At 45.1% G+C, this 25,952-nt stretch overlaps 1 protein-coding gene across 8 annotated transcripts in view; it reads right to left on the bottom strand.

Moving 5' to 3' along the window:
- Positions 1 to 25,952, bottom strand: part of Dpf3 (double PHD fingers 3) — a 268,017-nt gene that overhangs the window by 37,682 nt on the left and 204,383 nt on the right. For 6 of the 8 annotated variants that reach the window (XM_055592871.1, XM_055592874.1, XM_055592877.1 and 3 more), the window contains one exon: positions 22,820 to 22,948. In XM_055592871.1, coding sequence (XP_055448846.1) covers positions 22,820 to 22,948 — 129 coding nt within the window. Of the gene's footprint in view, positions 1 to 9,292; positions 11,105 to 19,792; positions 20,098 to 22,819; positions 22,949 to 25,952 lie in introns of those variants that run through there. The other 2 variants (XM_055592873.1, XM_055592872.1) reach the window with 2 other exon arrangements.

Here is a 25,952-nt window from a genome sequence, read left to right as displayed (position 1 = left end):
TTGATGAGCACACAGTCAGCAGTGGGCCCTGGAATGCAGGCTGAATTCATCAACATGGGCATCACGGTCTGAAGGCAGGTGAAGGCAAGAGGGCATGTGCAAGGGTTTAATGGGGTCTATACTGTCAGATCCCATGGAGCTGGAATTATAAGTGGCTGAGAGATGCCCACATGTATGTTAGGAACCAAACTTGGGTCCTTTGCAAGGGCAGAAAGGCAAGAAGGAAGAGGGTCCGATCTGGAGGCCTGTATCCAGTTAGTATTCCCTTCCTTAGAGGGATGGTGGCTGTTACTATACTGTAGATTCATGCCAGACTCTCTGAGCCTGGTGCTCTGCTGCTTTTGCTCCTGTTATCTATTGCATAAGCCAAGACCATTGTCACTGAACATTCTAGGCAGGTAACATGCAAAGGTGAGTGGATTGATACGAACAACAGAGAAGCCTCACAGAGTCTGGACCAGCCCCACCCATCTGCATGGCTTTGGCTGGGCCCCTTAGCCCTTCTAAGTTGTCCATCTATTTATTCATCTGCTAGGTGGGACAATGACTTCTGACTCCCAGGAAGAGTACATTGAGAGTAAATTGGTAATGATGCAGCATGGCAGAAGGCGCCAGCCCCTTTCAGCTACCGTGGAGAAGAGACCCACATTCTTTGCACTCATAATCCATGCTTCTCACACATGGATGCGCCTCTTTCAGCTTCAGGGCCTAGTGGGGAAGGCATCAGTGAAGAGAAGTGAGGAGAGAAGGAACAAGGTGTTAAGATTGGAAGACTCATGAGATGGGGCAGGTAAGAGTTTGTGCAGTAGCCAGGCGCAGTGGTGGCCCACGCCCGTAATCCCAGCACTCAGGGAGGCAGAGGCAGGAGGAGTTCAAGGTCAGCCTGGTCTACAAAGCAAATCCAAGACAGCCAAGGCTACACAGAGAAACCCTGTCTTGAAAAACAACAACAATAATCAAAGCCAAAAGCAGAGCCTGCTCTACAATGTTCTAGGAAGAATTTAAAAAAAAAAAAAAAAAAAGAGTTTGTGCTGCTCTTGCAAAGGACCTGGGTTTGGTTCCCAGCACCCATGTGGGGCATTTCACAACCACCTATAACTCCAGCTCTGTGGGATCTAACAGGCTCTTCTTGCCTCAATGGTCACCGGGATTCAACTGCACACACCCATTTATCAACACACATAAATAAAATGAATTAAGGGGCTGGAGAGATGGTGTAGTGGTTAAGAGCACTGGCTGCTCTTCCAGAGGTCCTGAGTTCAGTTCCCAGAACCTATCATGGTGACTCACAACCATCAATAATGGGGTCTGAGGCCCTTTACTGTCATGTAGGCAGACATGCAAATAGAGAACTTTTATACACAAATAAATAAATCTAAAATGAAATAAATCTTGAAACAGGGGTTATGGGCTGAGAGGTTAGGAGCACTGGCTGCTCTTCCAGAGGTCCTGAGTTCAATTCCCAGCAACCACATGGTGGCTCACAACCATCTAAGATGGGATCTGGTGCCTTGTTCTGACATGCAGGTGTACATACAGACAGAACACTATATGCATAATAAATAAATAAATCTTTAAAAAAAAAACAGGGGTTACAAGCTCAACTTCTCATTCCTTCTAAGAGGTAAGTCAACTGGGCTATGTAGACAATGGAGACTCCTACACCCAACAATGGGCGTGGCCAGCTTCCATGCCGTTTCCTCCCTTCTTCACTTTACCCCCAGCAACCGACCAATCGACCTAAAGGATCAAGCACATCTGGTTCCATTTTGACCAGAGCCATCATAGATTTAGCTCGCAAGTGGCCAGTGGGCCTCCCTGACTATACCACCTTCCTCCCGAGTGCACTTCAAAGCAGCCAGTGGTGAAAGAACAATCCTTGGCGTGGAATCATCAGCCTCCATGTTTAACACTCAGAGGCTGCACACAGAACCATTTTGACGTCACCCAGGAGCTGGGAGACACTGAGAGTCTATTTCAAGTCATCTAGAAGGAGGTATGATCACTGCTTTGCCCATGAGGACTAGGGAACCTACCATCTATCACAACAAGACAGGCTGCGAGGTGGGGAGAATGGATGAACCTGAATCTCTTGACACATCTCAGCTGCGCTCACAGCCATGCTAAGCACCACATAGACCCTGCTTACGAGCTCCTGCAATTCTCAGTTCTTGTAGATCAAACTTCCCCTTGATGCCAGTGTTGACAGCACAGCCAAGACCTGCCTTCTCTTGCAGCCAGGTGCCTCTCTGCTCTAGCTCCACCCAGCTTCCCACCATGCCCACTCCCACATCTCACTGTCTGCCCAGCCACTGCCCACTGTTGCTTTCAGGGGCCTGTCTTCTTTCTGTTCACATCAACTCCACTCATCCTTCTCTGAAGTCTTGCCCCCACATCAGCCAGCACTGGTAACTCTCCTTGCCCAGCCTGCCTAACATCTGTAGTTTGCAGCAGCTTGGCACTTAATTATGCATGGTCTTGTCTTGAATAAATATGTTAGCCACCTGTCTCTTCTCCACAAAAACAAAAGATATCTGACACACTGAAGAACATTTTAGAGGCTTGTGCTCACTACAGCAGCACATATTCTGAAAAAGAAAAACAAAACAAAACAGAAAACCTTGACTAGAAAACTCAGACCTTTCCGGCTATCACTAGTACTTTGTCACCTCAATCCCATTGAGTCTCAGACCCCATCTCTATTAAATGGAATTAGTAACCTAAATCCCAAGTGCTATCATATAACTTTAAGTAGCGACTACCTAGGAAAAGCCTAAACACAGCCACTCCCATGAGCCCACTGAAAGCACCTCCTTTGCTTCTCTTTATGCCCTTCAAGAACCTCACACCTTATTGCAAGACAGAAGGCATTCAATCAATTATTGATTAATTGATTTGTAGCATAAAACAAACCGATAACATGAGGATTATTACAGAAAGCAACAATGGTATGAGCATATTATTTTTTCACTGTGGACATAAAGTTGATATTTATGAAGGTAGAAACAGCCTTACCCAAAGAGGTGTTCAAGATTACAAACTGCCAGTGTCTCCAAATCCATAACCCAGCCAAACAGATGCCAGAGCCCAAACATCACATTGGTTTCTCGCTTACTCTCTCACACCAGCTCTCAGAGGCCCGGCCTTGTTAGAGTCACAGTCCACAGAAAGTTCACACACGGAACACGGCCCAATGGTCGCTTCTTTAAAACGAACACATAGCAGAATTGTGTTTTTAAAATGCTGTCTTCTACTTTCGACCTGACTAAGTTGGGGAGAAGGTTAGGAGACAACTGTGAATGTCAGTGAGATCACCCCATCTGTCAGCAACCATGTGGTTCATCCACAAGGGTGATGTCGGAGGTTGTGAAGCCCATGGAGCCAAGAGCTGGTCCCCCATTCAAGATGGGCTCTCCACAGCACCATTCACCTGGTGGCCTCCTGGTCTGATAGACTGTTCTTTGTCACATCTATGGCCTCATTCTGGAGGAAACTGTCCCTTCCCACAGCATTCATACTCCCCCTGGTGCCTGGCACCACCAGATCAGGACATTGCCTCAGTGCAAACAGAGCACGCTCAGAAGTAGAATTTCCTTAACTCTAATACACATTCTTGGAACCAGTCTTGCCCATGTTAGCCCTCAGGAGGTCATCTCTCCCGTGCCCCTAATCCCACACAGGAAAAGATCTTGGCAAGTCCACCTTAGCCTCCAAAGACATAAGTTGGTTGTCAGTGTCAAAGAGTTTGTCTGTTTGTTCTCAGTCTGCCAAGGCACTTCTCCTGTCCTGACAGGAAACAAATAACTGGTCGGTGTCTTTTTTTCTCAATGATACGCTGACGTTATTAAGTGGCCACTAACACTGTCTTCCAAGTTACACAACCTCTACTCTAATGCTAAACTTTTCCTTTAAGGCCGTACCTGTTTTTATGACATACTGCTAACACTCTTTCCTGAAATTTGAGTTTTATTTATTTATTTTTTCATCTTTTTCATTTCATCTGAACATGTTATTATCACTACTGACACCAATACTAATATAGCCTAAGAATGGCCTCTCAGCCCTTACTCGTCATTCCCAAACTAAGCTGCTATCATGCACTCAGAGATAACACAGTCTTCAGTGGCTAGGGTTCTGCTAAGACCATCTCGGTCCATCCTAGGCAGAACTAGCCCTGCCAGATGATGACTAATAATAACATAGTCAAGCCCGGCATGGTGGTGTACTCTTATAATCCCAGAACTTGGGAGAGGGGTGAAGGTCAGTGATAGGACTCTTACCTAATACCCCTGAGACTTCAAGTTTGAGCCCAACATTACCAAAACAAACCAAAAAACGAAAATGTAACATACCAGCACATTCAGGAGGCAGTGTCATGAGGATCAATAACTTGAAGCCAGCCTGGAATACACAGTGAGACCCTGTCTCTTATCTTCAGTTCTAAAGCATAAAATAATAATAATAGTAATAACAATAATAACATAGCCAACATAATTGAATCGATCGGGTCAGTGATAAATCACACATAACCAGTGCCAATAACTCTCAAAAGTATTTCCTAGTGTAGCGTAGGGAAGACCATGCTCCTCAAACAATGCCTACGTAAATATAAAGCACAGGACTTCCTGACGTCAATCTCCTGTCTCCTATCCTGGAAACTGACTTCTCGGTGATGTGAACAGAGGGCGAAGCTGGAAACAAGAGCAGACTCAAAAGCTCACCGATTCCAACTACTTCCCCCTTTCAGGAAACTCCCAAAAGCTAACAATAAGCCTCGCTGAAAGGTACTCTGGGATCTGAAAGGGTACCTGATTCTCTTAAGACATTTCATTGAGTATCTCCCAGCCACAGCTAAAAACAAAACAAACAAACAAACAAACAAACAAACCTCTTCAACAATTTTTGGCATGGCAGCTACCTCCTGGCATCCCTAGCTCCCAGCCCCCTCTTCAGGAGCATCCCATATTCAACAAGCAAGACAGTTTCCGTTCAGCAGAAAGTCTCATGTTAGGACTCTTCTCTACTAACAAATATGGGGAAATCTTTACTTATGGATTGTCTTGGGAAATGGAATAAAATGTTATGGGATGTGTTGTGATCCTGGACAAAAACCACAAGCATCTGAGATCTTGGGAAGAAACCTGTCTCAGAAATCTCGACATCTCATACAGAATGGTTTTTGGAGATCATCACCAAGTAGTCATCAAATAATACCAACAAGAGCCCATCTCTTTACCTTCAACAACTCCATACCTTTCCAGTGAATGTCCCTTATCATTTCTCTCCTGCAGACCAAACTCAGGCATCTCTGTTCACGTCGACACAGGAGCTACTCACCATTTTTCATTCTTAAAAACAACACATGCTACTATGCGTCAATGCGTTCTCGGGGAGTTACTGTCAGGTAGGATTTGATAAACACATTCTGTTGTGGTCTGCACTCACCACTGGGAGCTTTTGAAGAACTGTAGTGGGACCTCCTGCCTCTGAAAACCCTTCCTACTGAGGCTTTAAAAGTCTCTAATACTAATAGTGAAATGACCCTCTACCCTTCCCCTGGGGACATGGAACTTTTCTCTTGATCCTAAGGCTTAAAAGAAGACCCAACTGTTAGCATAACTCCCCCCAATTAAATGTGTGATCTTCTCTGACTCAAGGATCATCAAAACTGTGCCCCATGAACCAGCTGCCCATTTTTTGCAAAGGCTTTTTGGAAACACAGCCATGCCCATTCATGTAGACATTGTGCACAACCCCTGAGCAGGGCAGCTCCAGCCGATGCCTGACCTACAAAACCTAAGCTATTTATTATCTAGGCCTTTACAGGAAGAACAGGTGAGTGTCCCCTCTAAACAGGGAAATAAAGTGCTTGTTCAGAATCACCTCTTCCCAGCAAGACGACATGAAACACCGCTGATCCAAGTAGGTAGTGTTTGCAAACTCAAGAGCTGATCCAGCTCTCTTACAAGTACCCTCTACAATGGACACACATAAGATCTAAAGTAGTTAAGAGACAAAGAATTTAAACAACAAAGATTCTGGAAGAATCTGTATCTATAGATCTATTTACAGACACGCACACTCTGCAGGGAGGGAGACAGTTGGGGATAAAACTTGAATTCAGTTCTGGTCACACAAAATGACATGGAGGTCTTAGAAAAAAGGGAATGTGACATGATGGGCGACTCATTGGTCAGCAATAATAATGCACCATAAAAACACACTTACCCAGGGTTTTACAGAGAGGATCTTTGCTGGACAGGCAGAGAAAAGGGAGCAGATGGTGAAGTATTTTCTGCTGAACACATACCCCAAATCCTTGATGTGCTGAATGAGGGTGACATGGCTCTACCCAGAGACCACCCAAGCACCCTTTCCCACCACATAACAACTCTGAGCCAGGAAACACTACCTGCATCCCTGAGCTAACATGCAAATCTGCTGTTCTCAGGGATTTTAGACAAGGCTTCCACCTCACCTAGACCTCTAAGTCCAAAACCATCAAAATACCTTCTACTGTATACGTCCTATATATAGTCACACTTGGTTTAGGCCACACCAAGTTGATCTTCAGTATTTGTTTATCTACCAAATTGTTTTAAATGAAGAGATCTCACCAAAATATTTATGTTTTACTTCTCTTGAAAAGCCAGAAGATGGCCGGGCAGGTGACTCAGTTGATAAAGTGCTTGCTGTGCTATCTAAAAGCTAGACATAGCGGCACACACCTGTAATCCCAGTGCTGAAGATGTAGAGACGGGAGGATCCCCGGGGCTTTCTGGGCAGCCAGTGAGCTCCAGATTCACTGAGAGACCTTGTCTCAAAACAAAGTGGAGAAGCTATTGAGGAAGACACCAAATATTGACCTTTGTCCTACACACACACACACAAACACCACCATCACACCAAACACACACACACACACACCCCTATCCCCCAGTCCCCTCACATACCACACACACATACACCTCCTCCTGCCCCCCACATACTTCACACACAAGCATGCATACCCTCCACAGATATACACACATGCTCCCATGCATTCATACCACACACACACACACATGCACCCACACTTCCCCCTGCATCCCCCAGCATACTTCACACGCACATACACAGTTAGAAAACCTGAGAACCCTCAACATTCTTTCCCCTACCACCTTTTGAACTAAGTAGCAGCTGCCCTGTGCAGACAGAGCTGCCCTCTGGCACTACACACTCTTGTTGTCCCTGTGACCTGAGGCTGAGCGCTAAGACGTGTTCCCCTTCTCCTTACACTGCTCTTTCCCTCATGCCTCACACCTCGGCTTACTGTGGATACCTGCTCTGCAGCCATCTGAACTTCAACTCTCATTCTGACCCCTCACAGCAAGCGCTGTGCGTGGACTTCAATACAAATCCTTTTCAGTGAAAGCGATTTTCTCCTCTTTCCCATTCTCAGGCTTGCATAGACATCTTCCTCCTTCTTCTTGTCAGTGAACATCTCATGGACACAAAGCACTTGCATCCCTGGCCAACAAGTCACCATCAGATGCTTGAAAATGACAGCCACTGCCTGCATGACTTGCCATTGAAAGCACTGGAATAGCCTGAGAATCTTCCATCCCTGGCCATTTACACCGATACTACAACTCCAAGCACTACTGTGACAGTAAACCCTCAGTCATAAAGACACACCCACTAGGAAGAGAATGTCTATCTATCTGACTCAAGGTACCCTTTTTCTAGAATGCAAACTAGAGAAAAGGTTTCCATTGTAACCAGTCCTCTCCAGAAGACATTTAACCTCTCAGGTTGTCTAGGACTCCACTTGGGCGAGTGTATGAGAAATGTGTGATGCCTGCTTTATATTCCAAGTGCTGATGGACAGATGAATGGACAAACATCATGTGCTTTATACATACATTCAACGCCCCCCCAAAGAGGAAATGTCATCACATGCCCTAGCACACACTATCCTTGAAGACAATATGCAAAATGAAGTAAGTCAGTGGCCAAAGGACAAATATTGCATGAGTCCATTTTTGTGAGATATGTGAGGTAGTCAGATTCACAGAGTCACAGAAGAGAATGATGGCACTACACATTCTTGTTGTTCCTTTGACCGGGGGCTGGGAAGGAGAGAGAGTGTGTTGGTGTTTAAAGGGAGAGTTTCAGTTGGAGATGAAATGGTTCTAGGGATGGGGCAGAGATGGTTCCTCCATGACATGAATGTTCTTTTGCCATAGAACTATACACTTAGTGGTTAAAGTAGTGGGCTTTATGTTCTGAATGTGTCACCACAGTGTAAGTGAGAAGGGGCTAGGAAGATGGCTCAATTGAGTAGTGTTTGGCCACGCAAGCAAAAGAACCCAAGCTCAGATCCTGACGTGCACATGACAAGCCAGGAGTGATAGCCGCACATCTGTAACTCTCCTGCTGGTGGGGAGGGGGGGAGGACAGAAACAGCCAGATCCCTAGAGCTCAAACTTGTCAAGATCTGGGCTCAGGGAGTGGCCATGTCTCCAAAAATAAGGTGGAAATGATAGAGGAAAAAAAAATCTAACACCAACCCCAGCTTCTGCCCTACACACAAATGCATGCATAGATGTATGCACGAGTGCGCACACGTACACACACACACACACACCCACACACACACAAAAATAAAATACAAAAGTCAAAAGGGGAGATGGTGGTGTTAAGGTAACACATTAGGGGCAGGAAACAACCTCCTTTTTGGTACTTAGAAAACGTTAAGTTCAAAATGGAAGTTCCATGTGACCTTCATTCTAAAAGAAGGTAAAAAGCCAGTGGCAAGGGCATGGACATGCCACACCCTAGCTCCACCGGGCCCCACTAGGATGCTCAGAGGTAAACACCTGACTTGACAGGCTGACCTAGATGAACCTTCAGACAGCACCCATCTTCACCTTTAGGAAAGCTCTACCCTGGGGAGTCCACCTTACAGCTTGCACAGCTGCCAGCTGGGAGAAACCAAACCCAGCAACAGTACCTTTCAGGCAATTAAAAAAAAAATGGTAACCTCAAGTCTTCCAAGCACACGCTCAATCTCTCATATTTGTGCAAAACTTCTTGGCAGGGGTACAGTAGCAACATTGAATGGATCCCCAGCACTTCCACAAGTCTCCGTTGACTGTGGAAGGGATGACAAACAGCTTTGGGGCGGGGGGGAGGCTGGGGGACAGCGACTCTGAGAATAGATGGTAGCATCAACACCAGGTACTGCTTACTTTTAATGCCCCTACCTGGCATTCAAGCCAGGGGTAACTGCTGCCCCAGAAGGCACGCCGAAACAGAACAAATCTTGGGCAAGCAAGGGAGGTGAGTCCTTACAGGAGTTCACAGTTGTAAGTCAGCCCTGCAGGATGAGGTTGATAAGCAAATCTTACAGATGTTGTAAGACCATTGGAAAAACAGTCTTTTATTGGACAGACACTTACACAGACTTCACACAAACCCTCCATTATCGCAGAGCTTTATCACAATTCTACATTTATTATAACTCAGGAGTATGGGTTGGAAAGAAATTATTATTATTGACATTTTTAACAAGGAATATTTTTCTATCAGAAAAATGATAGAAAGACACTCTTGGTGACATCCCCCTTCTTTGAGTGGAAACCCTGAAGGGTCTAATGGAAAGTCTGCCTACCCTTCCCTTTCAATGGCAGGTGAGATTTGTTCTCAGGCTGGGACCTATCAGTAATACTGTGGCTCAAGAATCTTTGCTGATGAGACTATCCAGCCTTAAATTGTATCTGTGTCATCCATGACTCTGCTCTGGATATGTAAAAGACAAGCTAAGTGGAAACAAGAGGTAGAACCCAGCGGCCCAGTCAGTCAGCTGACCTCCTGGGCGAAGTCAAATAAACAATGCCGAATTCCACCTCGCAGGCCTTAACAGCCACAAAGGATACCCAGACTATACTCACATCCCCATTTCTCTCCACAAATGACTTGAGTTCAAGTTTCTATTCGTTAAGCCAACTTCCTAACCTTCAGAGCAACTCTAGGCTCTCAGGCCCCTAAAGTCCGCTCAGGAGACCTCCGCTGGCCAACTCCTTTTAGAAACTGCCAGCTGACTGAGCCCGTGTCACTGCTTACTCCTGGATGGGTTTTTTTTTTTTTCTTTTTCTTTTTTTTTAATGTGTTTGTTTGTTTTCATTGAATTATTTTAAACAAAACCATTTGTGTTTGGATCTGTTGAAGTTTGCAGCAATGCACTCAGTCAATGGGTAGAAGCAAGCCTCATGAGAGGAGATGGACAGGCTATAGCTTTAAGTTCAGATCAATGGGGTTCATCTGAGCGGGGGGATAGCTGGGAGGGGACACACTGCTGGTTTGGGGCTAATTTATTTCAGTCAAATCCTAACACATAATTACTTAATGTCAATAATACTTTCCAGTGGACTTTGGAAGAACTGGCCAACTCTCACTTACCACATCCAACTCACAGAAATAAAAACATCCCTAAAGCACATACACAAATGGCTTTCTTAAAAGCCTGAGAGAGCAGAGTTGATCTTTATTTCCGTATTAGAAACGTGGGGTACTTTTCCTTGGAGTCAATATGACGCCTTTATTTTACAGTAAGCACTCTTTTGATTTCAGGTCTTCACAAAATTGCCTTTTTTTTCTCTCTCTCTCCTTTGAAGTAGAAGGTACTTTAAACAAAAATACTGTGCAGTGTCAGCACTTTTTTCTTTTAAATATTGAAATAAATAAAATAGTTTGCTTTTATTTTTGTCTCTGTCAGTTTGTTATTTCTATTGCAGGGCAAACTCCAGTCTGAGCTGTATACGCTCTCACAGGCATTCCAGGTAAAGGCAGTGAAGAATTTCAAAAGGGGAAAAAAAGATAAAAATCTTCTTATTGCACAAACTTGAGCCATTCCCGAAACTTGGCTGAGCTGAGCTGAGACACACTGGAGGATTTTCTATCCGATCCCTGCTGGCTCCAGCATTAGCTGAAATCCACGCTCAGGAAGGGCTGGGCAGGAGAGGAGGAGGAAGGGGAGGACAGGCTCATCATCTGGATTCTCTTCATCTTCTTCAGGAATGGCTTGCTTGAAGGATGCGCAGTTCCTGGGTCACGGAGTGAGCTGCAGAGGAAAAGGCAACAAGAGATAAAAAAAAAAAAAACAACAGCACGGAACAGCTCCCCAAGAAAGAAAGATTAAAATGAGGGATGAAGACAGGGGACGAAAATGGAATGACTTGAAAATAAAAGAAAACCATTAATTAATGATGGAGCTGAAGCCACAGCTTTGGGCAATGAAAACCAGGCCTGGATCCCTGGTGCCTCAGACATCAGCAATGTGAAATCAGCTGGCAACAGGGCAGGGTAACCACTGAATGCCCAGAGAGCACAGAAGAGAAAACCGGGTGTACACAAAAGGGAGAAAAAGATTTCTACTTGGAAACCAAACAAACCAAATCTTTTTGAAGTGAAAACATTCCAGAAAAGACCCTTATGAGATCATGTCTTCCAATCACCTATGTGAGGTGTAAGAACGGACACTATCCCATATGGCCCATGACCAAAAAGAACACGACTTCATACACACAAACATCTTCACCTCTGAACCTGGCCAAGTGATAAAAAGTGTCAGAATGACTCAGAGAGGAACCAAATGGCAGAGTGCATTCTAGACCTCTGCTAGCCCAGTGAGGTCAGGGGTCAGCTCTGGATACTGGCAGCACTTCAAAACGGGTAGGAGGGCGCCGACCCACTCTAAGTTTTTGCTTCTGGCTGAAGTGGAGCCTACAAAGTTATTTTTGGTCTTCAGCATTCGGTGGTCAATAGGAACAATGCTTGCATTCCCCCCTCAGAAGCAATTTGTGAGAACAGAGACGGAACTCCAATGGAGAGAGCCCACATGGCTCTGAGCTCCGCATGGAGGGCAGAATCAAGGCAGAAGGAGCCTAAATGGAAAATGACCAAGGACGAAAGAATAAAGTTTAAAACCAAATGTCTCCACCCCCTCCAAGTTCAAACTTCCACTTCCTCCAAGTTCAACCCCTCCGCCTGCCACTTCTGGTCAACCCAAGGCGCCATTCCCCGGCTAGGGGCACTGGACATGAGGAAACCCATTTAAAAAAAAAAAAAAAAAGGACTCTATATACAGATTTTTGTTTTCAAAGGAGGACTGAAAAAGTCCCCATTTCCAGGCCCACCAAGTCTTCCGTGCACATCTGTCCCTGTTCCTCTCAGCCACTTGATATCACACCACACAGCTGCACTTTTCTGAGCTGCTGGTTTGATGCCCCTTGACTAGCTACTCTCTTCTTTCCTGTTCTCCAACTCAACCAGTGCCACATGACTCCGGCCTTTCACCTGAAACATAAGCCCTGGTGACCTTTCTTCTGACTTTCCCCAGGTTGCCTGCCATTTGTCTGCTGGTTAGACAGTCATGATTTTATCCCCTGAAAATCTTTTTTGTACCTCTTCCAATGCTCCTGACCTCTGTGGACAGATGGCTCCTGCCACTTTGTCAGAGTTATCCAAACCATAAACAGACCATTTTAGCTTCTACAAATTTCTATCTTTCATCCATCCACCAACACCACACACACACACACACACACACACACACACACACACACAACTTCTTTTGCTCCATTTAATCCACCTAGAAAAAGCTAGTTAGTTTTTGGGTTTGCACTCTTGACATATGTTTTTCTCCCAACTATTTTGGCTAAGACAACTGCAGGCCACGGGAAATGACTCACTATTAGCTTGTCATCTTTCCCCACATTGACAGCTCTCCAGCACCTTCAGCCTTCACATCCTCAACTTTCTCTCCTTTATCCCTCTCTACCCCTTCACTGTCCTTCAACTCTCATCTTCTCCCTCCACCTTGACTAACGGATGCTGCTTCCAATGACAGCTTTCCCCCTGTTCCATCAGAAATATTGCTCAAGCATCCAATGTGTACCAAATGAGAGTTTAGAGTATTTCCACTCATCAGCTCGGAAGCATTGCTAAGTTCTTTCTTTATCTTAATAAACAATTATGATGTGGTGATAGGGGGTGTTAGCCGATAGGAGTGTCGCCCTTTTCTCAGGAACACACACGCCATCATTGGAGGACAAAGACGACCGCTAAGAAGAATCTACTATGGCGCAGCCTTTGAACATGCTTTCATGCTATTTTTGTCATTCTGTATGGACCTAGTTGTGATTTCCGGCTTTGCTTTTGATTCGGCCCTACCTCCATTCCCTCTGACGGCAAACCCGGAGCATAAAGAACAGCCGTCCATTTGAAGCTCGTTGCTCTGGAAGGCTCCCTCTAAGAAAATCTCCCTGGCTACTGAGAGCCGCAGCAGAAGACATCGTGAACCGCCCCATGACCTCGCTTACGTATTGAGTATTGGTGATTATATGGTCTTAGTTTCCCCGACTACATTACAAGCGATTCCAGCGGCCCCACTTTAACTGTGTCTTGGCTTTACAGGGCTGAGCGTCCAGGTGCATACTGCATCACATGTTCTTCAGTTTCCCATCACCAAATGAAGAAAGGCATAGCTACATAGAAGCACTCTCATCCAAGATCTATGAACTTACTAGCTGGAAACCTCAGCTGATAGGCCAAATGTCTTTCTCACCAGCGAAGGACTAAATCAATCATGGCACGCCTTGATAACAATGCACTGGGAAGGAGACAACTTCCTTTTTTATAACCCCCTTACCAAAAATGCACGGCCCCTTTTACATCATTAGAAAACAGTGCAGAAGCCTAAAGAAAATGGCTGTAAAATGATTTGCCAACACGCAACAAAGGCAAAGCGTCAAGGAACGGAAAACCCAAGGCAGACGCTGGAGCTCATTAATCCAGGTTAAAGAACTTTGGAAGGACAGGCCAACTAGATATGATGTGTGATCCTGGATCAGAAAAATGATGTTACTGAGATCACGGGCAGAGTTTGAATTCTGTCTGAAGCTTGTACCATTGTACCAAAACGAATTTCTGATTGTGGCCGGTATACTTTGACTATTTGGAGAAACTGTGACTGGTAAAGGGTATTCAGGACTTTTTAAATTTAGTATGTTGGGAGTTTTTGATAAGTATGAAATTATTAGGGTTTTGTTGTTTGTTTTTTAAGTTTAGTCATTGGTTGAAAGCCAGTTTTGAAATACTTTTGAACCTACTGTTTGGGGGTTTTTGTTTTGTTTTTTCATTTTGTTTTTTTAACTAATGACTCCTTTTGTGTGGATGTGGGGGTAGGGAATACAGGTGTGTGTGTGTGTGTGTGTGTGTGTGTGTGTGTGTGTGTGTGTACAAGTCACAGGGCAACCTCAGGAGTCATTCCAAAAGCAATGACTACTTTCTAATTTGAGACTAGTCTGCAATTACCTACCACACTAGGCCAGATAGTCAGTGAGCTTTAAGGACCTGCTTATCTCTGTCTCCACTCCTTCCCCAGCACTGGGATTACAAGCATTTCCGGTGTGTTTTGTTTTGTTTCATTTCGTTTTTTGTTTGGGTTGGTTCTGGAAATTTAGGTCCTCTAAGCTATCCTCCCAGCTAATAAATCACCTTTAAAGAAGATCTTCCACCAATTTAGTTGTTTTGGAAATCAAGGAAGCAAAGCAAGATGGCTTTCCCTTTATTGTTATTTTGAATAAATGGTCAGACATCGTTCTCATTAAGCACATCAGTGTCACGTGGTTCAGTGTTACAATGTTACAGGCTCTCCGTCATGATCAAAACGGAGCCCCAAGGGTTCACTCCCAGATATCTCACCTCTCCACCGCACCATCCAAACCCCGCCCACCCAGGAAGCCCAGTCTTAGTCCTTTCAAGGAGTTCATGGGAGCTTGGGCATTGCTGCTTCTCAGCACAATTCTCCCGCCTAACCCAGTGGTTTTCAACCTTCCTGCTGCCGCTGCCCTTTAATACAGTTCCTCACGTTGAAGTGACCCTCAGCCATAAAACTGTTCTGTTTCATAACTGTAGTTTTAAGACTGTCACAAATTGTAATGCAAGTATCTGATATGCAGGATAACTGACAGGTGACCCCCAAAGGGGTCAGGATCCTCAGGTTGGGAGCACTAGTCTAATAACTGGTTTTGTTGTTTTACGTTTGGTTTACATGTTGAATATTCTTCTGAACCCAACGAAGCTCTAAAGCCCTTTGCTAATTCTATACAATGTATCTTCAAACATGACACCTGTGAGACAGTCAGGACAGACTGAGTTTAAGATTTAAAAAAGGGGGGGGGATTGATCTAGACACCATGAACTCACTGACCTTGGAATTTTAGACTAATCATCTAAGCTGACCAAGACTCCGGTCTCCTCACCAGTCAAATGGAGATAATTCACAAGGCTGAGTTCAGAGTTATAATCAATAATATTGGCCGCATATTAAAAAAAGAAGAAAGGAACGCCACATCCGGGGCACGGAGAAACTAAGACAGCGCTCACAGCAACAAATTCACATGTGGAGTTGGGTCCAGAACTTAGAACTCTTTCATGTCTGCTCTAGGTTTCTACTCAACAGACCAAATACACCTCGCTCAGAAAACTCACAACATGAGCAACCTCATTTCCTAAGGCTGGACAAAATCCCCTGTGGAAAAATTCCTAATGCATGAGTCTGCTAAGTACATGTTCAAGATCATACTCATCAGCTGTAACAGGAGGCATATTGGGATAAAATTAGTTAATTTTATTCCACCATGAAGGAAGAACCTCCAAACAGCCTTTAGTTCTCTCCCCAAGTAATGCTCTCCTGTTCCCTCAAGTGCCATATAAAGGCAATAGCAGGCTTTAGCCCATTAGGTGCGTGGAGAGACACAAAGTGAGCAGGAAGACTTAAAGGGATGCTATTGATGTGAACATCTGATTTTTTTATTATTCTTAAATCCCTCTCTCTAAAATACCAGCAGTAAATTGGATTGCTGACTTTAAAGTACCTTTCAAAAATTAAATGCATATTCCTCATTCCCGATGCTGTGGCGACCTTACTCTCTGATCTCCTCACAATCTCCTCGACAGAAAATGACGCCTTCAGTTGGGGTTGGAGCAAACATCAGATCGTCACCTATTACAACAACAGTTACCTTTGCATCAGCGATTCCCCCAGAGGATTTGAATGAGGCAGGAAGTTCTGTATCTTTGCTTCCCCCGTGCTGGGGCTGGTACTGAGAAAAAACTAGGTGGCATTTCCGAAGCATTCTGGTCATGTCATTCCACAGATGACTATTATCTCCTTTTTGTTCCAAAATGCTCAGTGATTCTTAATCAAAACCTTCTAGTAACTCATACAACTCCAATGAGTCATAAGAAAAGGCTTTTTGTCCCTGTGAGGCACCCAGAGTCTATCTAAAAATTACAGTTTACATAGAAGATGAGTTATCTACAGCATTCTGTACAAACCTTGATCAGAATTAGAATTCTCTTCAGTGAGATCTAGTTGCTCATTCTGGTTGAAAGTGCTTTTTTTTAGAAGGTTGGCTTTTAAAGACACATTCATGTCAGGTACCCTTTAACTTCAACTAGAACTGAACGAAGTCTACAATGCATATTCCTTACAAGAGGAGGGCCAGCAGAAGGGCTCCAGAACCAGGCGGCTCAGGGATCAAGATCTGGTTCCTTACTGTGTAGGGCGAGCCTTATGTGCATTTTATCCCCATTACTAGGCCTCGGATTCTTCACCTATAAACTCTGGTATACAAAGCACTTATCTCCGGGTCTCACGATGGAAGCCAAGTGAAGCATTCTAAGGAAGGCACCCAAAACAGAGCCCAGCACACACTCTGTTTTCTGGAGAAGGGGGACAGAGACCTAATATCAACCCCCATCAAGCTTTCCTGGATCAGAACAGCCAGCTGCCTGAGCCCCCCAACTTCACCTCCTATGCCTTCTCTCCACAGCACCGCCCCTCCCACTAAAGCGACGTCTGTCCCACTCACTTAAACTGGGCCCAGTGAACCTCTCCAGGTTGACTTTTCCCTGACTGAAAGGTGAAGATGGGAATCTGGTCATCTTCCAGGTTCTATCAAGTTCCTTTTTAAGTTTTCATTAAAGAATATGCACTCTGGGTTTGTTTCTGGATGCTGGTGTTGTATGGAAATGAGTTGTGATGCTCAAATAATGTCACGAGGCACTGCTGTGCTCACAGTGGTTCTAAGGATGGAGAATGGTGACAGCTACGATGCCCAACAAGAGAAACTGAAAAGCAAGCTAAGCTCATGAAGTAAATCAGACAAGTAGTAGCCACTCGCTCTCACATACTGTCCCTGGGGGCTAGCCTTGTTAGACAGTTCTAAGCTATTGGCTCCTTATTAGCTTGTTTGTTGTTTGTTTTCAATGCCTAGGTTTTAAAATAGCCCAAGTCTAAAGTCAAACTATCACTGATGATTCTAGGACCACAGGCAAGTAGACTGGACTCCAAATGGCTATGTAGACCAAATATATTTCTTATTGACCTGGAAGCCCATATTTCATCAGTGAAAGTCACAAGGCTATAAATCCAATATCTGAATCAAAGGAAGGAAAGGACAGAGGTGGAAAGTGGCAGCAACAGCAGAGACAGACCTAGCGGAATCAATGCATGTGAGCACACAGAAATATTACCACATGGGAGATGCATATTCCATTCCCTAGGGACAGGACCACATACAAATTAGGGAGAATATTCCCAAAGTGTCGCTTCTAATCTCTCAAGAACAAACATTCAGATAAGCATCTGAAACAGAGGAGGAGAAGTTCCTTTATCATGGGCTACCAGGTTTGCCTGCATGTCCTTACTTTTGCCAGGTTAGCATGTTATTTTATGAGTGGGAAATCTGCAAAATTTAGCCTGCTGAGGCAGACCTCTTCTGGTACTTACAAGCAGCCAGATGACTAGGCAACCACAAAGGCCCTCACAATGTGTGCTCACGGGAGCCCAACACCCCGGCCATACTTTGTGGGGATTCAGAATCTTCAAACCAGTCCAGCGGAGTGTTGTGCTTCGTCACGGGTCTTTTACTTGGTTATTGTTTGTTTGGTGGGCTGGCTAGTTTACTCTGTGTGTGTATGTGTGCACATACTCATGTATGTTCCTGGGTATCTGTGTGTATACACACGCCGTGGTGCACCCGTGGCTATCAGGACAGCTTGTAAGAGTCAGTTCTCTCCTTCTATCACATGGCACCCACTGATCAAACCCAGGTTATCAGGCTTAGCTGCAAGCACCCTTGCCCAATAAGCCATCTTGCCGGCCCGGACATCTTTAATTTAATCTCAGTCCCTTGGCTGAGAAACAGGTCCCCGGAGCCCAAAATACTACCCTAGACATGCAGTACACTGTTCTCTGCCTCTTTATTCCTACCCAGGCCAACAGACTTCACTTCCTTTTAACCAAGGGAAAAGTCAGCCAAACATCTCCCCAGCCACTTTCTCTTGCAGTGGAAGCCAAAAGCCAGAAGCCAGAAGCCAGAAGCCAGAAGCCAGAAGCCAGAAGCCAGAAGCCAGAAGCCAGAAGCCAGAAGCCAAAAAGCTTGTCATTCTCTCTATAGAGCCCCTCCCCTACCCCCAAGCCCATATCAGCCCAGCAGGTAGGCCCAGCATGTGCACCCAGGCCAGAGTCCATTCACCACCCCAGCACCACAACGGGAGGACCCAGAAACACAAAAGAGCAAGCTTAGAAGAACCAAAGGAAAGAAATAAACAAGGGGGGAAAAAAGGGGGAAACAAAACAAACAAACAAAAAAACTATGATGGTTTTGCACTTGTGAAACAATTCAGGCAGGACGTACCTGTTTAAGGAGGGCCTCCCAGTTCTGTTCTCAGGGACTGCCAATGAGGTGGACAGTCTTCTCTATCCCTGAGGCCTTGGACCAAGTGTTGCTTTGGTTTATTTCAGGAAGTGCTATTGGAAAGATAAAACAAAGTGCCTGGCAGGCACTATAAAAAGTAGAAGAAATACGGAAGACGTCATCATCCAGTGGGAGGCTACATGCTTTTACACGGGGGCGGAGGGAGGGGAGAGACACTGTAGTATCGCTCTTCCTTCTGGGGGCGCCGGCCTCAGTTGCTCTGTCAGAGCCGAGCCTGTGATTTGCTGACATTCCATTCTGTGCTTTGGAAGCTGATCTTTGCCAGGAGGAAAGCGAGGAAAACCCAGCAACAAGCAGAGAGGAGAGGAGCCGCGGGAGGCAGCCACTGCTGCTCAGGGCCAGTGCTGGAGGGAGGCCAGACCCAAGTGGCCCCAGGCTTTTCTGGGATGGTTGCCATTTTCTCACAAGCACAAAGATGGAAAGGTCATAAAGGACACATGTGGAGGGGTCTGCTCTGTGGAGTCCCCAACTCCCACTGAGGAAATTCTACACACATGCGCACACACACACACACACACACACACACACACACACACACACGTGTGCACACAGTAGCTTGCCTCTAACAAGACATCACTTCCATTTCTTTGATTCTTTCTCTCTCCTCTCCCCTCTCTCATCTGAATCTAAAGCTATTATATACACATAATAACTGTTAATGCTATTTGTTCTTTGTTTTCAAACCTCCTGTTCCTCCTCTCTTGAGAAAAGGGGAAATCAACTCTGCTCCTGTCAAAAAGATGCCCTCCCCCAGCAGAAAGAAAATGCACCTAGTTTCCTATTTCTAGGGAAAATAAATAGCCCACCATGATGCCACCTCTCCCTGGAGGACTCTCATCCTGCTCTTTTGTTGTTTTGTTTTCAGTAGTTTGTGCTTCTGTTGTACTCAAAATAGAAGGGTGTGAGGAGGGGGAGAGACACACACTGGGAGGTAGAAGGAAGAAGACAAGGATAAAGGGAAACGCCCAAGTCGTCTTTCATTTAAAAATATATATCAGAACTAGAACAATGACCAGAGTCAGAGGGGGTGGCTAATTGGCCAGACAGTCTGTCCCATGTGCTCAGCAGCTGCCCTTTTTATCTGCTGTGGGTGAACCCCGGCCACTGCGGCGTCCTCGACAGGAGCGAGGCTCTTCCAAATCGTCCTCATCAAAGCCGTAGAAAGTTGAGGTGTCACTTTCTGACGTGGAACCGAATAAGTCCTCCGTGGTACGTGCTGCGGCCGCTGCCTCCTTCTCCTTCCTGCCTTCTCCTCCCAAATGAGCTGACATGTATGATGAATATATCAGCACATGGGTTAAGCAACAGACAGCATCATTAATATTCTCATTATGTCATTACAGTGTTATATTCCTAACAGCAAGCTAATGAGCCACTGTTAGACCAAAAGGAACTAACTGGGTATATCACCTGATGACAGGGATTTAGGACAAAGCACACATTTCCAGGAAGATTCCACTTCCCAGAAAACGTCTCATCCCTACCATGATACGTGTGTCCACGGCTTCTGAGAGTAAGGGATACCAGCGTGATATCTCCTTTGGTCCGCTCGCACAGAGGCACAAGCTCACTCAGCCCTGCCCCACACAATGCTTTTGCTTGGTGTTTTGAAAGCCTTGTTGGCATTTCTTTGTAGTTTCGGTTGACGTTTCTTTGAACAATGTTCGTCTGTCACTTTGACAGTCAGCTTTACCAAGGTATTACTGTCAGATAACCCATTCAAAGTGGTTAAGCCTCCGTCCATTTTATTTTTATTTTCACCCACCTCTAATCCCATTCATTGACAGATCTTTCAGTTCCACCCTGATTTCATGTAGTTCATTTGCACCAAAAGCAAAGATCAGTTGGAAAGTCTAACTGGTGGTTCAGAAGAACTTCTGGCTTTCTTTAACCCTGAAGGAAATGTTTGTAAACTCACACCATGGCCACTCCACACGCCCAGGTCTTAGCTACTCTAGAAGGTTCGTCCTACCCACTTGAACTCAAGATACACTGAAAGGTGAAAACAGGGCTTTGAAAAATCCTGCAACCTGTAAAACTCAGGCTTAAATTTGTTTTCATACTCTGTTGGACCCAATACACTAGTGATGGTCCCTTCCATGCCAGCTTCAGACAAGGCACTTTCTCCCAGGAAACAGAGGCAATGGGTAGCTGAGCAGGGAGAAGCTGCTCTTCCACTCATACCCTTCTCTGGATGGATCCTGCGGAGGCCCCAGAGATGTAGCCATCCACCTGCCTCAGTAGCCCTCCCCAGAGGCTAATGCCACCTGTATATGAACTATTTCAGGAACATTTGAGTCAGGTGTTAAACAATGACCTGCCAAATTAATTCCCAGCAATTGCAGTGAGAACACCTATGGCACTGTAAATGACACGTGAGGCACATGGCAGACAGATCCAAGGAAAGAAACACTGAGAAAAAATTGTATGAAGAGAGGTTTCGTTTAGAGAAAAACAAAACAAAAACAAAAACAAAGCCTATTCTTGATGCCCAGGGATCAGTTGAAGTACCTCATCCTTTGTTGGAAAGAAGAGGGAGAGATGACAGGAGTTTACAGTGAGAACTCTAAAGCTGCCTTCTCTAACCCACCAAAGCCTACAGCAGCCCGCAATACCCCGCTTGGCACACCACACCACCAAGTGGCCTTGCTTCTGATAGAACTGATGTTTGATTGCCTGATCTTAAAACAAATAAAAAAGCACCGGGTTGAAGTTCATTTGTTTAAATTTCTTTTTAAAACTCTGAACACCAGAGCCGTCTGTCGTAAGGGTCGTATCTTCCCAGCAAAAGTTCAATGTTATGTATCATGTTTGGACTATGAATGAATTGACAAAATTGCACAAAAGGAACTCCCTGGCAGGGTCCTTGAGAATTAAATGTAAAGGGTCTTATGCCATGGACACTAAGCCTGTTTCCAATTATTGGTTTCCTACTCAAGGCTGTCTAGAGCCCTAAACAACCTTAGCTTCAAAACACATAAGAGCTAAAGGTAAGACTTAAGGGCACAACAGGGAGAACTGAGTTACTGCAGAAAACTAAGAGGAGTCACTTCAGTCCTTCTCTTGGGACTGAGGCTAAAAATAACACTGGGATCAAAAGGTATAAGATGAAATGTCCCTTCATGCTGGACCCAACCATCCAATCAAAGTGCCTCGCCTATAGCAAGCAGCTGATGAGACTGAAGATTGTATCTGAAATAATCTCTCCTCACTGCCTTGGGCTTTGGTCTAATTAGGACATAGAAGAAAGCGGGGGTAAGCACCAGGCAACCATGATCAGGCAAAAATAATGATTTATCTACAACTGAAAACCATTTCGTACCCAAGACGCTAACTCATTTTAAGAATGAAGGAACAAGACCAAAGTCTCTTTTTGGTCCTTTAGTCTTTGGATCGATGGGAGATGAAGAGAGTATGCAAGGCCAGCTACAGTTGGCCCTCGTGACTCCTTGATGTGTAGGTAGCTCTGTTCTATTATACATGAGCATACAGGGGCCAATGATGGTGGTAGGTTCATGCCGGTAGACAGGAGCCCAGGAATCTCTGAGCCCCAAGTTCAGGATGGGGCTGTTTCCCTGATTCTTATGTCTCCACATTCTGGGGTTGTTCAAGGTATTTCCACAGAACAAACACGATTTCTTGTTACAGGTTCATCATCCAGTACAAGATAGCATGTTGCCTGGAGTCTCCAGGGGTCTCAACTCTACCTCACTTTTGACCACAACAACACATACAATGTAATGTCCACCTTACAAAAAGGCCAGACTTTCTCCTTTTCCTTTCCTCTGGGAGCCAGAGAAAGATGGTTTTTGGTCCTTAAGACCCAAAGAAGGAAAACATGAAAATGACCTGAAAACCCCTTTCCCCATCGAAGTCATCGTCATCATCCCTTCACTCTCCTCCCGCCCCCCAGCCACTGAGAGACGGCAAAGTAGTTCAGGGAGAAGAGGGCTACAGCACACCATGCAGGAAGGGGCCACACTCACCAGAGCGTCCACAGTCTGCACAGGACACCAGCTCTTCCGGCCTCCCGCTCTTCTTGTTCATGTTGGAACCCCCCAAGCAGAAGTCACAGTAGTTATTGGGAATGACTGTCCCGTCTGGTCCTTTCTGGGCTGTGGAAACATGATAAAACAATTCCAATTTTAGACTTAGAGGTTGCCAACTCTTCTACTGGAGTGTGGCACAGTCTCTTCCAGGAAGAATAAAAGCTTAGAATGCAAGCGTTTGTTACAACCTTTGGACAACCTTTGGTGCAACTGGGCTAGAATCTGCTGGTTGCTTTTGCTTTGTTGATCCTCCTTGGCCCAACGGTACTTATCCTGCAAGTCATTCAGAATCTCATCTTTGTGAGTTCTCCCACTTCAATCTTTTTATGGATGCCTCATTACCCCTCTGATTCCATCTCTAAATAAACTACTCAGGAATGGCTTGTTTTAAAAGGCATTAATCAAGTAAACCTCTGTTAATCCTGCAAAGACTCCAAAACATGGAAATTTTAAATGGTGACTCAGGGTGTAAGAACACCAATGACCAGGCCTCACCTTTGAGAAGTATGTGCTTAGTCAGCATCTGGCCAGTCACCTCTAGACAGCATGCTGCAGAGACTCTTGAGGACCCTTGATAAACTTGTACACAGCTGTCTGATCTTGGCCTCAACTCTCAGGAGCGTCAACTCATTGGCCACAGAAAGCAACTAGGATACGTCCGTCTGAAGACCCCAAATGCCTAGCATTAGAACTGGACCTAGACTGACTGGGCACGGAGCTCAGGAGCTCAGTGTCCAAGATGGATGAAATCGTGAAGGAATGAGCATAGGTTTAATATCTTCACAAGCAACTGAACACAATAACTCTATAACCTACCCTCGCTGAATGTCAAAACAAAGGCAGTGAAAACTCTTCAGGTGTGCCTTGAAAACAGAGCCCTGTGGTAATACACAGGCCTTGGAGGACCCAAGTCATTCCCAGTTACTAGGGCCTGGCTGAAAAGCATAGGGCAGGTTCCTTGTGTGGGGGAATCCTTCCATTTTCTTGCTCCTCTCTTCCTGTCGTAGACATGTCTTAGCGATATTCACACTGCCTGGTGGTCACTAAAAAGAAAAGTCTCCCCGTTTGTGGAATCAGCCTTAACCACCAAGGTTTCTTCCTCCTTAGCATCCTCAGTGTCTGCTGCTATCTTTTATTATTCTCTGGCTAATGTTAATCTGGGTCCCTGAGGGTATGAATCTGTGAAGAGGAAGCAGATATGTGAGCAGAAATACTAGGCAGACAGTAAGTGATAAACAGATTCGCCCCCTTTAATATGACTCCCTCTGGCCTTTGCTTCCTCCATGCCTCCGCTATGCCTCCAGGAATAGAAAACTTACCTGCGGAAGGCAGAAGACGAAAGCTAGCAGAATTACATTACAGAGGGTTAATCCATTTATCAGTTGCTACAGAATTGTTTAATCAGTTTCTAAGTCATTGATTTCCATCTACAAGCAGGCAGACAATCCTCTGCAAGGAAAGCGTTGGCTGTTCGAGGGAGGCAGAGGAATGAGCCACTCTCTGTGGTCTTAGGAGGATGGACTTTCCTTACATGACCACTGGATCTGAAAGACATCTGCATAGCAAGCAGAGGGCTTTACAAGTAGCCGCCCAAGGCCTGTACATGTGCCAAAATTTTACTCTGCCTAGGAGATGTGTTTTGCCCAAGTACTCTCTGCCCTTTCGATTGTCCTCTTCTCCATTTTTGGTACTTTCTGGGGAAAACCTAAGTATGTTTAAGAAGCAAATAAGCTTAAGGTTTCCTATTCAAGAGATACACTGAAGTCTATTAAGTGGTAAAAATAAGCTAGAGGTGGGATAATACCAAACGGAGAAGTGAAGTTTCACAACTGAGTGAACTGGATACAAAATGTTCAGTGACGCTCACATCTGAGTATCTTCCCACACACAAGAAAAAGAATCCCATACACACCATCATGCCAAAAAAGTCTCAGGGCCCCAGCCTTTCTCCTATACACACGCAGATCTCCTGTAAGATTTCTTCCCCATTCTCAATATATTTCTGCCACCAAAAAAAAATCTGAATGCCTTCGATTCACTGTATCCCCTGATGATATGCGATGATGATGAGAGAAAATAGAGAGAGACTAAAAACATCCAAACTGTTCTTTATAGTAGTCACCAAAGGGACCATAGGTAGAATATCCTGTTGAATCAAGAGCTCCAAGTCAGACCTAGTGATAGCGGTCTGCAATACCAATTACTTGGGAGGTGGAGGCCGGAGAATCGTAAGTTCAAGGCTTGCCAAGGGGAGTTAAAGGCCAGACTGGGCAACTTATGGAACTCTGCCTCAAACTTTAAAATAAAATAGTCAAAAGAGGACCGGGTATATAGTTGAACGCTTGCCTGGCACACATGGAATCCTAGTCTTAAAGAAGTTTCTGGTGACATGCTGTCAGAGCAGTACACCTATGTATACAGAAAGAGTGCCTGTGAAAGGGAGTAACAAAGGTAGGCCTCGGTAGCTACAATTGTGATAAGAGGAGGTGAGGGGCCGGCTTAGAGATGGTCCTAGTTCAGAAAGTGACAGTGAGGGAGGGGGTGCAGCTCAGTGGTAGAGCACCATGAGACGGGGAGGAGGAGGGGGAGGAAGTGAGGGGACAGTAATAGCCATGCTTTGATTTTGGTTGAGGTCCTATTCTCTTCTTATGGCAATAGGCTCAAAGCATCCTTCCATCTCAGTAAAATGACAGGAGATGGGCTGATAGCATGCACATTGGTTCTCTTATGCTTTTTGATATTCAAGACTGGTTGGAAAGCAAGGAACGTCCACGGACCCTCCCTATTCCCAACCAGCATGACCACTCATATCTCATGGAGGGCACTATTACACATCCTAATAGTCATACACAATGATCTATTCCTTCAAAGAGATTCACTTTTGGGCCACATACAGTACTGACTTGTATACTGAAAATGGTGATGAATAATTTGTGGGGTGAATGCCTTTAAAAAGGTGACAAAGACGTAAGCAGGTATCACATGATGCACTGGGGAGCTTCTCCATGCATATAGAGCATGGTACCAGCTTTTCCTGCAGCAAAGAAAGCTTTCATTGCTCTTGGTTTAT

Source organism: Psammomys obesus, unplaced genomic scaffold, assembly GCF_907164565.1.
Source record: "Psammomys obesus unplaced genomic scaffold, mPsaObe1.curated_primary_1811, whole genome shotgun sequence".
NCBI classification, from domain to species: Eukaryota; Metazoa; Chordata; class Mammalia; order Rodentia; family Muridae; genus Psammomys; species Psammomys obesus.
The sequence above is the reverse complement of the archived record's forward strand: the minus strand, read 5'-3'. Positions and strand labels throughout refer to the sequence as shown.